This window comes from Dermacentor andersoni, chromosome 10 (assembly GCF_023375885.2).
Source record: "Dermacentor andersoni chromosome 10, qqDerAnde1_hic_scaffold, whole genome shotgun sequence".
Classification (NCBI taxonomy): domain Eukaryota; kingdom Metazoa; phylum Arthropoda; class Arachnida; order Ixodida; family Ixodidae; genus Dermacentor; species Dermacentor andersoni.
In genome coordinates, this window is record NC_092823.1 from 132,834,084 (window position 1) to 132,850,834 (window position 16,751).

At 47.2% G+C, this 16,751-nt stretch overlaps 1 protein-coding gene across 1 annotated transcript in view; it reads left to right on the forward strand.

The window, feature by feature from the left end:
* The first annotated feature begins 1,107 nt into the window (after nt 1-1,107).
* The window catches only part of LOC126543710 (venom metalloproteinase antarease TserMP_A-like), a 77,634-nt gene continuing 61,990 nt past the window's right edge, over nt 1,108-16,751 (forward strand). The window contains exons 1-3 of the mRNA XM_055078168.1: nt 1,108-1,150; nt 9,779-9,948; nt 15,179-15,271. Coding sequence (XP_054934143.1) covers nt 1,108-1,150; nt 9,779-9,948; nt 15,179-15,271 — 306 coding nt within the window. The remainder of the gene's footprint in view (nt 1,151-9,778; nt 9,949-15,178; nt 15,272-16,751) is intronic.

Genomic DNA, 16,751 nt, shown 5'->3' on the forward strand with positions numbered 1-16,751 from the left:
AAATGGGGAATAACCGGCTGTGTCGTGGCGAGAGGAATTATAAGCAATTGTGACAAACGGTACAGCGATGTCCCAGTCGGTGTGGTCTGAAGAGACATATTTCGCGAGCATGTCTGTGAGAGTGCGATTGAGACGATCCTTGAGACCATTTGTTTGCGGATGGTATGACGTGGATATCTTGTGCCTCGTGGCACAGCACTGCAGGATGTCCGCGATAACTTTTTATAGGAATGTCCGGCCACGGTCTGTGAGAAGTTCTCGCGGAGCTCTATGTAATAAAATCACGTCGCGTAGAAGAAAACCGGCGACATCTGTGGCGCAGCTTGTAGGAAGCGCTCAGGTGATGGCGTAGCGCGTGGCGCAATCCGTGTCTACACCGATCCACCTGTTCCCAGAGGAAATATATAAGTGTTTGTCAAACGTCCTGAATATCGGACCCAGCCTCACGTTGACTCACTCCAGGACGGGCAAGCGTCGTAGCAATATACGTCGGGGTAAGTGTCGTGGAGAACGGACAGACACGGATATGTGCTGGTCTGTAGAAGTCTAAGCGACACCGCTTGCGCCCTAATGAATATGGGGTGAGAGGGTGGAAGGACCCTTCTAAGCATGTAGAAAAATTTAATAATCTCGTTGTGAGTAGCGGGAGCGTCCCTGTGGCTGTAGAGAGGAGTGGAGTCAACGCTCCTTATAGAGGAAGCGCGGTCGGTGAGGTCACGCGCAGCCTCGTGAGCAGACTCATTGAGGTTCGGGGGAGCACCCTCGACCGACCCTACGTGAGCGGGAAATCAGTGAATTAAATGATGTGTGAGAGCATATGGACTCGAGCCACTAAGAAGACGAGCAGCTTGCTTGGCGATGCATCCCTTCTGAAAAGCCCTAACTGCCGTTTTGGAATCACTATAGAGCTCAGACCCACGACCGTCTAGCAGGTCGAGGGCGATGGCGGCTTGCTCGGTGACTCGGGGGTCTGCAGTGCGAATCAAGGCGCTATGGAAATCTTGCCGCTGGAGTCGACCACAATAGCGGGAAAGGTCTTCCCGTCACTGCACTCCGCGGCGTCGACGAAGCTTGCTCTAATGTCGGGTTGCTTGATCTGTTTGGTAGATGGCTGCTGCCCTGGCCTTGCGTCTGCCCTCGTTGTGGAGGGGTGGGTGTTTCGGGGCACAGGGGCCACTTCGAACTTGTCTCGAATGCACCTAGGTATCGGGGTACTGACCATAACCCAGCTCTTCGAGGATGCGTTTACCTAGCGCTGTGGTGGTCAGGCGAGTGAGTTTCACGCGTTCTTGAGCTTCGGCAATCTCCTCGGTGGTGTTATGTACCCCCAGCTTCAGGAAGTTCTCTGTATGCGTCCTGATGGGTAGCCCGAGAACCCTCTTGACTACCTTGCGCATGAGAGCGTTGAGCTGGTCTCACTCCGCTGTGAGCCAGTTGTGCATATAAATCGCGTACGTGAGGTGGTATACTACGAAGGCATTGATCAGCGTGAGGAGATTGTTCTCCTTCATGCCTCGGTGCCGGTTTGTGGTTATGCGAACCAGGCGGAAAGCATTGTCCGTCCTTGCGATGATCTTGCGGAAAGCCGTTCCGTTCCCGTCGTTAAATTCGACAAACATGCCCAGGACCCGAATACAAATACAGAAATTCTTTGCAACTCCATCTGCGAATTCGTAACACAGTGGGCAAAAAGCCTCCCGGGCACTTTATCCAAAGCGATATTACTCCAACAAAGACCCGCATTGTGGCTTTACTGGCAGCATACTCTGGCATGTCCAGACACCCCAACGCGACAGCCAGCCTTCGGCTGGACGGCTCGGTTCGGTCCTAAAGACGCTGCTACCACAGTGTCACCGCACTGCTTGAGGCGTTATACCAGTATACACTTATCAACACGCTCCTTCTTGTACAGAGTTAGTATAGCCAGCTACAGGAGAACAGCACCCAATAAAGCCCATGCATGAATTAGGGAAGCCACACAGGTACCACCATGATATATAGATTTCTTGCTAACTGGTTGCTCAAACGCCAACCTGACGTAAAGTAAAACAGAATAATATTACTCCATACCATGGTTGTATAATGTGGCGGAACAATGAATGTTCATAAAATTACGGCAGAAACTCCCATAAGGGGAATTATTGTGCCGCGAAGCATTACAAATAGTTCATTATTCGTGCGTTTCCGCGCTAAACATTTTGCTTCTCTTCCATTAGATTAGGGCAGCGCTGCCTATTACTAGCTGCTCTGCCGTATAACGTAGACTTAATACCCACCCTCTTTGGCGGGAGCATGTTTGCAGTCTGAAAGCAGGAGTAGCTGTGGGGGATAGCAAGCGGCACCCGATGTCCAATTATTCCACCAATGAGCGCGCACCTCTGGGACACGTGCGCACCAGTTACGTTGTAGCTGCGCCTCTAATGCGTGAGGGGCACGGCTTGCGAATTCGTTGCGGATGACAGGGCCTTCCTTCCCACAGGACCCAGGATCCTCCAACTATCGCACGGTTACGCGACTTATCCTAAATGAACCCTTACTACAAAGATAATACACATTGGCTATTTTCAAACTCCGAAGCTAGATTATCAATTCACATTCCTCAAGAAACCCAAAAAAAATTCAGTTTTAAATGAGTAATTGCATGCCTTATATGGCCCCCTGATTTTTTATTATTGTTTGTTTATTATTGTAGCATTATTTTGCTCAATTTCTAAGCGGAAATTTATTTTATGTGAACAAAAAAATTTCAAATTGACCTTGTGTTACGTTGCTGAGTGCTTCGCATATAATGCTTCACACTAATATTTAACGAAGCTGGGTTCGCCTTACGTTCTAGGCAGGTAGCGGTGTTTGATGTTTCACCTCTGTAGCATGAAGCACAACAAATCAGGCACCCTAACAACATAACACGATTTATTGAATCATCAAAAGCTGCCACACGGCCAGCTACGCAACAACAATCACCCGTAGAGGCACGCATCCACCGACAGCCACAGGGTTAACGAACCAAGCGCTCAAGGCGTCCACAAGGCAGAGCCCTACGTGTCGCCCTCTCAAGCAAGAAGGGAAATGTAGAACGGAAAAAGCAACGCCTTCGTAACAAAGCCGTCTGATGCCACTTGTTTTGTGCCGGCGCCCACTTTATGCCGCTTCATCTGGGCTCGATGTTGTGCCAACGCTCGGGCCTTGACATCGGCAGCGAATTCATGCTGTCGTACATTGCAAATAGTGCCTGTGAAAAATTCGCCAGAGCCCATCTCACGGTCTTTATGACAGTATTGCGTTTAGCGTGAAATTAATCTAGCTACACAACGTATTGCCACCATTGAAACGAGTTACTCGTATGTACGACGCGTGTACTGCAGCGGGACGGCGCTTAAGCTGATCCCTAAATTCACACGGTGTCATCAAGCGGCGCTGCCGCGAAGCCTGCCTGTGGCCCCCGAGGCGAGAAGTGTGGCGCGTCGCGGGCGGTGAACTCTGAGAATGGTTCCCTCCCTTGCCGCACACTGAGTGGCACATACTGAGTGGAACACATTGGCGTGAGGTTGATTGTACAGCGCCACAAAGCAGCGATTTCTTGGCGCAGCTCGCTAAAGTGTCGGCGTAAATGACGTTCTTTCAAAAGTGGCACATATCCAGTGTATTTGTGGCGCTGCGTGCTGAAGCGTTAGATTGCTCTTCCTGAGAAACCCATGTGACGTGGGTTCGATTCCGACCAGCATTAGGGAAATTTCAAGGATATTTCTTGTCATTGTGGAACAACACAACCCCACAGTAGGACACATAGTAACCCAGGTTGCAGTAGAAGACGCTCATTGAAAAGTGGTATACACCTACTGGCACATACCCCGTGACCCAAGCGAACATCAAAAGGTTCATTTAAAATTAGCATAGATGCAGTGGAACTCACTCATAGCTTTAAATTAACGTCCAAGTTTCGTTAAAGAACGGTAAATGCCCAGTCCCGCATCTACAGTGACCCATATCGGCGTGCAAAAGGCTCGTTGAAGAGCGACACATATGAACACATTGCCACATACTCAGTCACACAAGTTGGTCGAACGTTAGCTTCCAACCCTGTTCCCTCCGCAATATAGCCCAAAGCGCTATCCATTCCACCATGGGCTACCCAGTGAGCCAGGTAAGCGGGAAAACATTTAGAGACACGCAAACGTAGGTAGCTTGATAGATACACAGCTCGCCTCCGAAAAGCGGGTGAAGTATTTCAAGACGCATAAAAACCCCATATCGTCAAGCATGAAAATGAGCTTCAGGTTTGAGGCGTAAATGGGGCCGTACTAATTCACCGGCATGGTGTTGTGAGAGCATGTACTGTAGTCCTGAGCGGCTCTTCGCAATATAGGGTCCTTCCCACGTGCACGCTAGTGCTGCACGAGAGCCTATTGAAGCGTCACTCAGGGACGCGTCTTTTTCAACACTAGGTCACTTGCCTCAAACCTGATGTCGCGCCGACGTTTAATATATTAGCCCGTCTCTTTTAATCTGGCGACATCAGGGTATGTCGAACCTGCTGAACGTGTCCCTCAACCACCTCTGAAGATCACCTGCAAATATTGCAAAAGTCACACTGTGCACATTAGAATATTTCAGGGGGTGGTCCTGGGGAAAGCGCAACAATTTTCTTATGATCAGCTGTGTAAGTCAGTGCAGCGGTTAGCAGTTGTTCTTGCAGCGAAAGCCATTCCCGAAAGTTTCAAGTCCCTGTCTTTGTGCCGAGCTGCGTGTTCGACAAGCATCCACTTTAGATGAGGGTTCACCCTGTTCGTAGTGTTGTTCCGTGGATGGTACACAGATGTACGAGCTTGAAAAATTCTCACGGTCATGTAGCACTCCGCGAACACCTTGTTCATTAAATACGCAGAGTTAGAGGTGATCAGCTGTACTCGGAAGCAAAACCTCGCGACTATTTTAAAAAGGCGCTCGCAGACATTGCGTGACGTAAACTTGCGCAAGGAAACAATTGCACCCACCCCCTAAAGTTGTCTATCACCATAAACAAGACCTGGTTACACCGCGGGCTCGTAGGGAACGGTCCCCTGACGTAGCAGCTACACTCAGCCAAGAGGATCTGCTCTGGGCGTGCTTCATGGGGCCCTACGCAAACCTACCGTGCGGCTTGGTTGTTTAGTGGGCTGGACATGGACGAGTGTAGCACAGTATGTCTTGTTTCATTCCAAGCTGCGTTAGTGAATGACACATTTTATCGCAAGTTTTTGTCCCCGAGGAATGTCCAGCTATGGCACTATCATGGTAGTATTTGATGAAATACCTATGCTTGTGCCGTTTTACCCCGTTGAGAGACGCTGAGCCATCTGTTTCATCGCCCACGTGACGAATGTAGTGCCACAACAGTCCTTCCTCTCAGACAGCGTACTAGTCGGTTTCAGCTTTTCTTGCTGTGTCTGCTGACTCTGCGGCAAGAAACATGGTGCTGATGTACTGTAAACAGTTCCTCTGTAGTGATGAGCACGCTCGCGCGTGAATCTATGCTCACATGCGCTGTGGTATCGGTCACGATTTGCTCATGTTCTGCTAAGACAGTCAAAGGAAGTGACACCTGCCATGGTTGCTCAGTGGCTATGGTTTTCGGCTGCTGAGCACCAAGTCGCGGGATCGAATCCCGGCCACGGCGGTCGCTTTTCGATGGGGACGAAATGCGAAAACACCCGTGTACTTAGATTTAGGTGCACGTTAAAGAACCCCAGCTGGTCAAAATTTCCGGAGTACTCCACTACGGCGTGCTTCATTATCAGAAAGTGGTTTTGGCACGTAAAACCCCAGAATATTTTTTTTAAAAAAAGAAAGTGATGAATTTCACTGAAAGGGCATGTTCCGCTGTTACTGAAGATGTCCGGTGTCCCTAAACATTGCGTACGCGTATCGTACTATACTGTGCACAAACCTGTCATCGATACTTTCTTGAGAAGCATCATGCATGGCCTTCGTCCTTGTGGCATTGCAGCGTAGACGTCTCACATTGTGCATCCGCCTGATTTGGAGCTCGTATTTAGACATAAGCCATGAGCATTTGAAGTGCGTAAACATAAGAGCTGCATGACAATAAAGTTGTGATCTTTGTGATGGCTAAAGGCGAAAATTCCACAAAATTACGTGCCACATGGCATCAAAGTAAAAACATTGTATGCAACGCTGTTAGTTGTAAAGCATTTAATTCGCCGCTTCACTAGAGCTTTGCATCACGTATAGCTCAACATGTGCGTCCGATCTTGAGAGAGAGAGAGAGAGAGAACAACTTTAGTGAAAATGCCTGCAGAGTCGGTTAGGCTCCCTCCACGCAGGGAGGAGAAGCCGCGACGTGGCGACTACGTCAGTCTCGTGCATTGTGCTCCTCGAAGTCTTGGTTCCTCGCTAATTCCGCGGGTCGGCCTAAAGGGGAATTAGGTGCATGCAGCCCACCCGACTACAATAAGCGGATGTACGTTGCGCTTCTCAGGCCCCTCTACACTCTTTAGTCTGTTGTAAATGTTGCTGCTCAAACGTATGGGAGCGAAATCCCGTCAAGCTACCTTATCGGCAGCTTTTTGCGTTAAGGAGCTCGTATCGCAGAAAAGCCGGTGTCGTCGGCGTCAGCGACGTTGGCCGTGAGCGATAAATCCCGGGATGCACTTCATGAATAAAAAAACAACTTGCAAGATGGGCTGGGTGGGAATCGAACCAGGGTTTCCGGAGTGTGAGACGGAGACGCTACCACTCAGCCACGAGTTTTTTTTTTTATTTCCTCGTTACAGAAATGCCATGCGAATACATTGTTAAAAAGAGAATCAGCTTAGCTTATACCGACTCTCTGAAATTAAAATCGCTTGAATTTAGCCAACTCATCGAACAGCGGCAACCAATCGGGCGGTTCTTTCTGGGCTTTGTACACTTCACGCATGTAGACGACACTTTCAATAAAGTTTTCTCGCACAGAATGGGCATTCACATCATCATGACATACCAACATTCTTGTGGACCATATACTATGGAGGCTCAGCAGCATAATAAGGTCATCTGGAATACCGTTATTGCCTGTGTCTAAGTATCTGATACCACGTGGGGTTATTGGTAATGCTTTCTTTAATGTTCGTTGTAAGATGTCCCAATGAAAAAAGGGATCCCAACAATCAATGAAGACGTGATCGACAGTCTCTGTTTTTTTACACATTATACAATCGGTGGTCCACGGCACATATATTCCCTTGTCGGCCAGCGAAGTCTTTACTGGCAAGGTATTTGTGTGGAGTTTGAAGAATAATGATTTTACCGATGGTTTCACAGGCATTCTTTTGACCCTTTTGAGAACATCATCACCTGAACCTCCATAGTATGCTAACCTATACGTTGGAACTGGCATTAATGAGTCTATCATATCATGGTACAATTTCTTTCTTTTGACGGAACTTAAATATTCTAGAGAGAATCGAACACTAAGCATACGGAAAGATAACACTACTAACACAAGTGCGATTAGGTAATCTGTTACCTGACTTCCTTGTTTCGTGTTCAAATGTTAAATCCCCTCCAGTGAAAGGTTTCCTTTAGGAAGTAGTGTTATCTTTCCGCACTCAGCCACGAGTTCGATGCTTCAAAGCGACACAAAAGTGGCTCTAGTGAATGCGGTGTTGCCTTAGAAACGAGCCGTAGAAGGTTATACTGCGGTGTATATCGGTAATTATGAACATGTAACTTACAGAACTCGCAGTCACACGAGTAGCGAAGTGCGTTTCCGCTACATTTCTTCTGCGCTTTTCTCTTCACCGCTTGATCTAGATTGATACACGATTGATTGATTGATTGATTGATTGATTGATTGATTGATTGATTGATTGATTGATTGATTGATTGATTGATTGATTGATTGATTGATTGATTGATTGATTGATTGATTGATTGATTGATTGATTGATTGAGTTCAAAAATTTCGCACACGCGTAATAAACGCCGATGCCCCTCGTTTGGCTATATGACACGCTGTCGAAAACAGAAATGTGTGGCGGGTTTCTTCATTCCATGCGGTGAAATCCGCAACCCTTACAAGCACTGCAACAGGCATTGGCTCTATATATCTTTCTCAAAAGCACCATGCTCTCAGCGGCATCAACACTTTGACTTCATAGGTGGAATCAGTATTTAAATATTCTCAGCAACGTAAACAATTACTTCAGAAAATGTTAACTAAATCTATGCGATTATTGTCCCAGCTGTTGTTGTGCAGGGGGAAGTGCTGCGAATGTAAAAAAATAACAATGACCATCCTGTGTATAGTTTTTTTTTTTTTTTCCTTTTCGGAACCGCGATGCAAACATGTATGTTCAGTTCCATGCGTTGCCTTCTGTGAAATCTCGTGTAATAAGCTTGGGAGCGTGTTGACTAAACATTCATTTATTCCAGAGTTCTAGACAGACATTTTATTTACTTTGAAACTCTAGTTCATTTTAACAACACGCACAGCTCAATCGAACAGCAGTCCAGTGACTTCCGTTCTTGGACGTTGGCATCCGAACAGCCAATTGCCGCAATACAGCATAACGACTTACCTATCGAATAAAAGCGCATATTCTGTGCAATCAGGCATACTACGGCATGACTCAAGGCACCCAAAATAAGTGTATTACGTCTTCGGGTACTGATCGACGGACTTGAAAAAGGAGTGACGAGCTACCACCCTTCTGCGGGGATATTCGACAGCTTTATTCAAAGTTCACGGTCAGTCCGCCACGCGTTGTATTTGCACCGGCATTGGTGACCCGAAAGCCTAGAAACATAGAACGTCAGTCACACTTTCTCACACAATGATGAAAATTCTCGCCCTTTGACAGGACCTGACAGGAACAAACGTACAAAGGCGTGTTTACTTCTTTATCTAGGGTGCTTATATTGCGTTGTAGAAGTTACCCACGCAACACTGCTCTGCCGAGGCAGTACACGTGTCTAATGTACCACAGCCAGCAAATAATGCTTGCTGCTATCGCATTCCTACGACTTATTGTGTGCTGCAATGCAGGTGAGTGAGTGGAAACATGGTAAACTTTTTCTGTCATTATTCGTGCGATGATGGTTTTGTTTAATGTTGTAGATCGCTTAAAAGTACCGTAATGTAATTCCCGTAATGCTATGTGTTATTGCCTTTTCGGTGTTTCCTGAATTTAACGTGCAATAATTGGCAACGTAAAAAAAAGAAGTTTCCGATAAAGAATGTTTGCACGTAAACGCTATACGCACTTTATTTTCACTGGCGTGCTTCACCATAGAAATTCAGTCCGTTTTTCCATCTTTATCCAACTTGTGCGCGTATGTGTGCCATCGCTGAGAATTATTAGAACTGCAGCTACACGAAATTGATCATATAATGGCTGAAGCCATACAGCGGTTCACCGGTAACTGTGTTAATGTGCGAAAAAGTATCGGCAATGTCACCAACATTATGGTCTAGTCATAATCTCTGAGAATATATTTTTCGCTCTTAATTCATTTCTTAACAGGTCAGAAGAATCTTTAGTGAAGAAAATTACAGCGCGTCCGATTTTAAGGCTTAAAAAACACTTTAACTATCCAACGGCAGCGTGACGTTTGAAAGTGCGAATAATTTTGTCACTAAAATGTTTTATAATCAAAAAACAGAACAAGTTATCCGATATTCTTTTTTATTGCAAAATCTGAATTGATGGGGAAATTTATGAATCGACTTGCGTTCTTAGTCAAGAAACTGTAAGTTCTCGTGATTTGAAGTTGTGCTTTGTATTTTCTCATGTAGCAGCAACAGAACTTCATACCTATCCGCGTATATTGCAAGAGCGTACGACAGCCGGAAATTTGGTTCTTAAGCTTAACGAGGAGATAACGCTCAATCTTGAAAGGAGCACCGTACTGGCTGACAATCTCGTCTTCGTTACAAATAGCAACGGTATAAACGAGGTGGAAACGGTAAGTGCCAAAGCTCGCATTCTTACATTTCATAAAAGCAAAATACCCTTTAAGAATGGAAATGTAGTGTTTCTACTTAATCTTCATATGTTTTTGTTGAGGAGGAATGTATTGTTCCATCATTGTTAGGTTACAATGAATAAATGGAGAAGTATATGGTCATTGCAATCATTTCTTATAGAAAGCGATGTGTCTTACTCCACCGCGAATTGTGGCACAGAATTGTTGGCCATGAAATTATTTCATTTCTTATGCAAATAGATTTTTCAGCTACCTCTCCCCTTATGCAATAAAAAAAAAAGGTGTTGGGTACCAGTGTTCACAATTCCACATCAGTCTATAATATTTTGAGAAATCATTCTGTCGTTAGTCAAAGTGCACAATTTCCGCTCTACAAATTTTTTTGGCAGGCTTTCTCAGATCATGAACATCCGGTTGCCTTATCCCTCGAGAGAAAAGTGCATAACAGCTTTGTCTTACCAGTACTCACCAACGCGGCAGAGACCTGGAGGCTTACGAAAAGGGTTCTACTTAAATTGAGGACGACACAACGAGCTATGGAAAGAAGAATGATAGGTGTAACGTGAAGCGGATAAGAAAAGAGTAGGTTAGGGGAGGGAAGAAATGCGAGTTAATTACATCTTTGTTGAAATCAACAAAAAGAAATGGGCATGAACAGGGCATGTAAGGCGGAGGGAAGATAACCAATTGTCATTAAGGGTAACGGACTTGATTCCAATAGAAGGGAAGCGTAGCAGGGGGCGGCAGAAAGTTAGGTGGGTGGATGAGATTAAGGAGTTCGCAGGGACTACATGGCCACAATTATCATATGACCGGGGTCTTTAAGTGTTGAGGTTTGCCCCCGCACTCCCACGATATGTGAAAGAGGGTAGGGCGTGTGTCGCCGCACCAGGGGTAGATGCCGTGATATGTATGTGGGTGCATATTACTATACCTGTGTAGGTTTGGGAATGTGTTGGTCTGAATAAGTCGGAGAGCTACTGCCTCTTCAGTGCTGAGCTTGCTGTGACAGGCAGGATAAATCCTGCGGTTGAATCGTTGGATCTCGAGTCGGTCGCAGTAATTGGATGGCAGGGGCACGAAGGTAAAGCGTGGGGATTTATGAGACGATTGGTTTTGTTCCGCTCGGTTGATTAGCACTGCGCTAAGGCGTTCGCCCTTTCGTTCCCCTCCAGTCCCGCGTGTCCCGGCGTCCACCTGATTTGATAGGATTCTTGCAGCCTCGGGCCAAGAATCTGAGCCGCCAGCAGCGGTGTTCGTCCGTTGATAACATTATGGCAGGCCTGCTGCGAGTCGGTAGCGGCATGAACTTCGATGCCTACCCTGTCTTGCTGCTTTATTACTAGCGCCGCGTCTATGGACTCAGCCGCAGCTGGGGTTTCTGCCCTGACGGAGGCCGCGAGGGTCAAGGAGTTGTCTCTCCCGTTCACGGCGGCTACCGCGAAGGGGCCCCCTATAGGGTATGCCGCCACGTCCACGTACGTTACGTACGGGTCACCCTTGAATTGTCGGCGCTGTCTGTCGACGCGAGCCTTGCGTCGTCCTTCGGTATGGTGTTCGCCTTGATCTTGCCTCTGACCTCAGGTGGGAGTGATCGTTGCCCTTCGAGGGCACGGAGCTCCGTTGCCGCGCCAGTCCGGTGGAGGATGGCTCTGCCCGCCGCCGTGTTCTGTAGTCTGGCTTTTTGTGAAGCCATAACAGCGTCCGACAGCTCAGCGAAGGTTTAGTGGATCCCGAGGGCCGCTAACTTATCATTTGAGGCGGTGACAGGGAGACCCAGAGCCATTTTGTACGCGCCTCTGATGATGCCATCGACTTGTTCTTGGTCGGGTTTGTTTAGCGAGTGGCAGCGATACGGCATGCTATACGTTACTCTACTGATCACCAGAGCCTGGGTGAGACGAAGCGTGTCCTCTTCTCGCATGCCCTTGCGGCTTCTTGTTATTCGTTTGATAATCCGCGAGATCTGGTTGGTAGCAGACCTTAGGGTTTGGATGGTGTGGGAGGCTTTCAAGTTGCTCTGGATCCGAAAACCCAGAATCCTAGTCTTATTGCTTTCTGTGATCTTCTGGCCCTCTAGATAGCGGTCGATAGGGCCGAAGGACTTGTAGATTCCTCCTCCGTGCACCCGGATCACCTCGGACTTCTCGGGCGCGATACCCATCCCGCTCGCTGCTGCAAATATCTCCACAGCCTTCGCGACCTCCTGAGGGTTCGCCTCTTTTTGTGCGAGGGAGCCCTTGGTGGTGCAGAGCATGATGTCGTCTGCGTACAGGGCGTAACCTAGGTCCGGGAGCTTCCGCAGCTCTTTGGTCAGCGGTAGCATCGGGGCGTTGAAGAGAATCGGGGAGACTATCGCCCCTTGCGGCGTTCCTTTATTTGGCCCGTCGATCGTGTCCAATCGAGTCTGGCCTATTCCGATGGTTGCCGTCCAGCCCTTCAGAAACGATTCGACGTAATTAAAGATGCGCTTCCCGCAGCTGATGTCGTTCAGTTCCTTGAGAATGGCGTCGTGAGATGTTATCGAAGGCCCCGTTCATGTCGAGTGCGAGCAGGTGTTCTCCTCCCTTTGGGATGCCTTTGAGAACTTCTTCCCTTAGGATCAGGAAAGCATCTCGCGCAGAAAGTCCCGGCCTGAAGCCAAGCATGGTGTGCGGGAAGAGGCCACCATCCTCTTGTAATGTTGGAGGCGGGTTTCGATGACCCTCGCGTACAACTTGCCGAGGCACGAAGTCAGCGAGATAGGACGCAGGCGTCGGTCGCGGGCTTCTTGCCGGGTTTGGGAATGGTCACGATTTCCGCGTGTTTTCACTCTTTCGGCACGTGGCCCTTGCTCCAGAGTTCTTTGTTTAGGTATTCCGTCAAGTCCAAGATGTGCATCTGGATCAGGTTTCTAATCATGGCATTGGTGATATTGTCAACCCCTGGAGCAGTGTTGCGCTGTGAGGCTCGTGCTGCGGCATACACCTCTTCCACCGTGATCGGGGCGTACCACTCTGGTCTTGGTTCTCTTTCGCATTTCAGGAGGCAGGGTCGTATGGACTCGCTACCCAGGTATCTGGTTTTTAAGGTGTCAATCAGATCCTGGTCGTTTCCGGGGAACTTGTGAGCGATTTGTAGAAGCGTCCGACTTGTTGTCGATTTCGCCTTGTCGGGCTCGATCAGGCAATGTAGGATGGCCCACGTCTGCGCCGTACTCAGGCTACCCTAGAGCGAAGTGCAAAACTGTACCCAATTTTGCTACGTCAGCTCGCTCGCGTAATTTCTGGCTTCTTCTGTTATATGCTCGATTTGTAGACGCAGTTTCCGGTTCAACCGCTGTCGCTTCCACCATTTCAGGAGGCCCTCACGGGCTTCCCACAGGTGTAAGAGCCGGCGGTCGACCGGGAGCGTCTCGACCGTGCGCTGGATGGTTTTGGTGGCTTGTATGTGGGTGTCCCGGAGGTGCTGCATCCATTCCGCTACGTACGTTATACCGTTTTCGGGCGGGGGGTACTGCCTGTACGCCTCCTAGTCCGTGAGCCTAATTTAGCCAATTGTTCTCTTGAGTTTCGGGGTGGATACCGAGATGCTGAGGATGTAGTGATCGCTGCCCAGTGTTTCGGCCAGGTGCGTCCATGAGTATTCCCTTAAGATTTTCACAAATTACAGGTCCGGAAACGTGTCTCGACTTACACTGTTGCCTACTGGGGTTGGTTGGAGGAGGTTGGTTATCAGTTCGAGGCCCGTTTGGTCAACCGCATTGAGGAGCGACCTCCCCTTTTGCGTGTCTTGTTGGCAGCGCCAAGTCGTGTGTCTTGCATTCATGTCTCTCACCACTACCCGCTGGTTGGAGCCAGCGGCTCTCGCGCTATCGTAAATGAAGTTGCGGAAGTCGTCCTTCTCAGCCCTCGGCGGACTGTACACATTCAGGATGAAAGTGCTACGTCTACCCCTCTTCTGCGGGAGGACTTCCACTAGCATCTGATTAATCTTGTGATGTTTACAATGTTGTCCCACGGCCGTCACCGTTTTGTGAACTAAAACCGCAACCTTCGGTGATCCCGCCTGTTTAATTACGTAGTAACACCGTAGCTTGATCGGCCAAGTGAGACTCTTTAACGCGTATGCAAATCTAAGTGCCCGAGCACTTTTCAATTTCGCCCCCATCAAATTTCGGCCGTGGACGCAGGGAATGGGACCTAGGACATCGTGCTCAGCAGGAGCACGCATTGCCACTGAGCCACCAGGGCATGTGGCTATGCATGCATTACATGCGTGAAATTAACTGGAGCACAACTAAAATACGTCAAATTACGAAGCCCCAATCTCCTTTCTCGAGGTCTGGAGCGTCGTTAACTTTCAACAGAAAAGCTTTCCAAGAATTTCCTGCACGTGCTGTGGGAAGAAACAGGAAAGCGATTACATACACAGCGCATGCTGCGAACACAATTTCGAAAGTGCGCTTAAACTAGAAATTTCCATGAGAAGATTGTCAGTTTCCAAAATTATCGAACTGAGACATATAACGCTGTTTTATGCATGATAATGAAAAGAAGCCAACCTACAAAGAAGCACAGGAAATCTACAATGGTATTTAGTGTCTTTATTTTCTGGTGCCTTCTAATGTCTGTAACTAACAGTACATTCAACCCCTCAGATCCCTTGGTTGTTTTCATGTATGGCTATGTTCCATAACCCACTGCCACAATCCATACAACTCCTTTCCACAGTGCAAGCTAGCAAACCGGACGCGCATCTGGTTAAACTCCCTGCCTTACTGCTTTTCTATGCCATTCGCTCATACATGAGGAGCGCCGTCATTTACCTAAGCTCGTATGCCCCTTGCTGTATTCGTTCAACTAAACAATATTGCAACATTGCAATGAAGTGAACACATATACTTAAATAAAGGTTCCTGATTAACAAACTGGTTATTATGCTTTGTCCTGCGTTCTACATCCGCCCCTTTAAAGAAATCAAAATGCAACTACGCTATTTACAGAGGCGAAAGAGTGTGCCTTCTAAAAAAGTGGCAGCATCTTCTAAAGCATTTGCATTTTGCAGTGTGACGAAGCTCGCAATTGTTTTTTCAATATGAAGTTCCCTGACCTAAATTATGTTAGGCATTACTCGGAGATTTGAATGACTGGTTCTCTACAGAAAATTCATGAAACATGCAATAAAAGGCAGCTGCATTTCATAGCGTTAATAATAACTGCGTTTGCAGATACAGACATCTCATATTCAAGAAACTATATACCATGACACACATTACCAAGCCTCTGTGACTGTACGACAGAAGGATGGCAACGTGGAAGTCGTAAGTAATTGATTCCGTAAAGGCCGTGCGTGCTCATCACATTAGCTATTATGTAAAGGAATTAGCGACGAAGAAACACCTCAATTTTTCTGTTTTCTTCCTTTCACCATTTTTCGAATCTTTCCTTCACCTGTAACGTTTTCTACCGGAAACAGTAGCCAGACCTTTTCCCACATTCTGCTGAAAGTTAACGTAAAAAACGACATTTCGGTGTCAGTATAGAAAATTCTGTGTGGAAAGTATCAGTAATGATCTGCAAGGACAGGTTTATATTACATGTGGTCCAACGGATTTTCGCTGAGCAGCGTTTTATATATGCAACTTAAAGCATGAAGCAAGGAAAAGCTTGGGATGCATGCGGGCCCAAAATAAAGTGATGCACATTGACTCCACCACGTGTACCCGCCACATGACCCCACTCTACCACAGTTTCGGGAATCAGCTGAACCCGGCAGCCCCGAAACAGAAGGCAAGGAAACTTAAACTTTATAAAAGAAATAATGGGATTGGAGTCGAATATTTGTGGCAGGCTGAATATTTAACTGCATTTTCTAGTTTGTGAAATTCCGTAAAGAGCGGAGTCGTTTACGAACACATTCGTAGGTGTAGTACAGATGGCTATAGAAGCTCACTCTTATTGTTTGAGTTCAGAGACCAACTAACACTCACCAAAACCTTATTATTAGCAGAAGGCCGGTGCACTTCGATCCATGACGTCATGCTGCCTTGCCCGACAGCCATAGAACCTAAGGTGGGTAGCTCCCAATGAGGCCGCGGTGATTCTGTCGTGACAGCTTTCGTCGCGCCGGACTTGGCCATGGAAATTTTCTCCACGTAGCATGACGTCATAAACCAGAGTCCACAGGCATCCATGCTAGGATGCGTTGCACGCTCCTATTGATTGTCTATTTCTATCGTCACATGTAAGAAAATTACAATTGCCAACTCATGTACACGTCTCTAACGGCAGCTAATGTGCAGCTCATTTAACGTTTCTGTCAGAGAACCGTGCTTTGTTCCCGTCTGAGCTCCCAGTAAAAAAGAATAAAATTATCTTGGGAGAAAGCGCAGTCCGAAGTTTGGAAATATTGCATTGAAGTCAACGTAACAAAATAGTTATGCGGTGTCTTAGGTTCGAACATATTTTCGCGCATTTCGGTTATTATTTCTAAAAGTTTCAAGACTCGAAAGCAAGCAGCATACTTGCTTGGGAAGTGTTCTTTTCGTTTTCTATATGTGACGAATAGATAACGTTAGCTCTTTGATGTGACACTGAACTGCTGCGGGAATGAACAGAAGTCTGCACCATGTCTTCGAGTTCACGTCACATTTCAGCTTGATAACTCTGTAATGCCCAACCTATCATTAGTCCTACGCCGAGCTTGATATCTCTAAATTCTTATTTAGTCACGTTAAACTTAACTTGCCGCCAATATTGGGCTTTCTAAGGCGCTGAACAAATGTTTTGTTTGCGAATCAT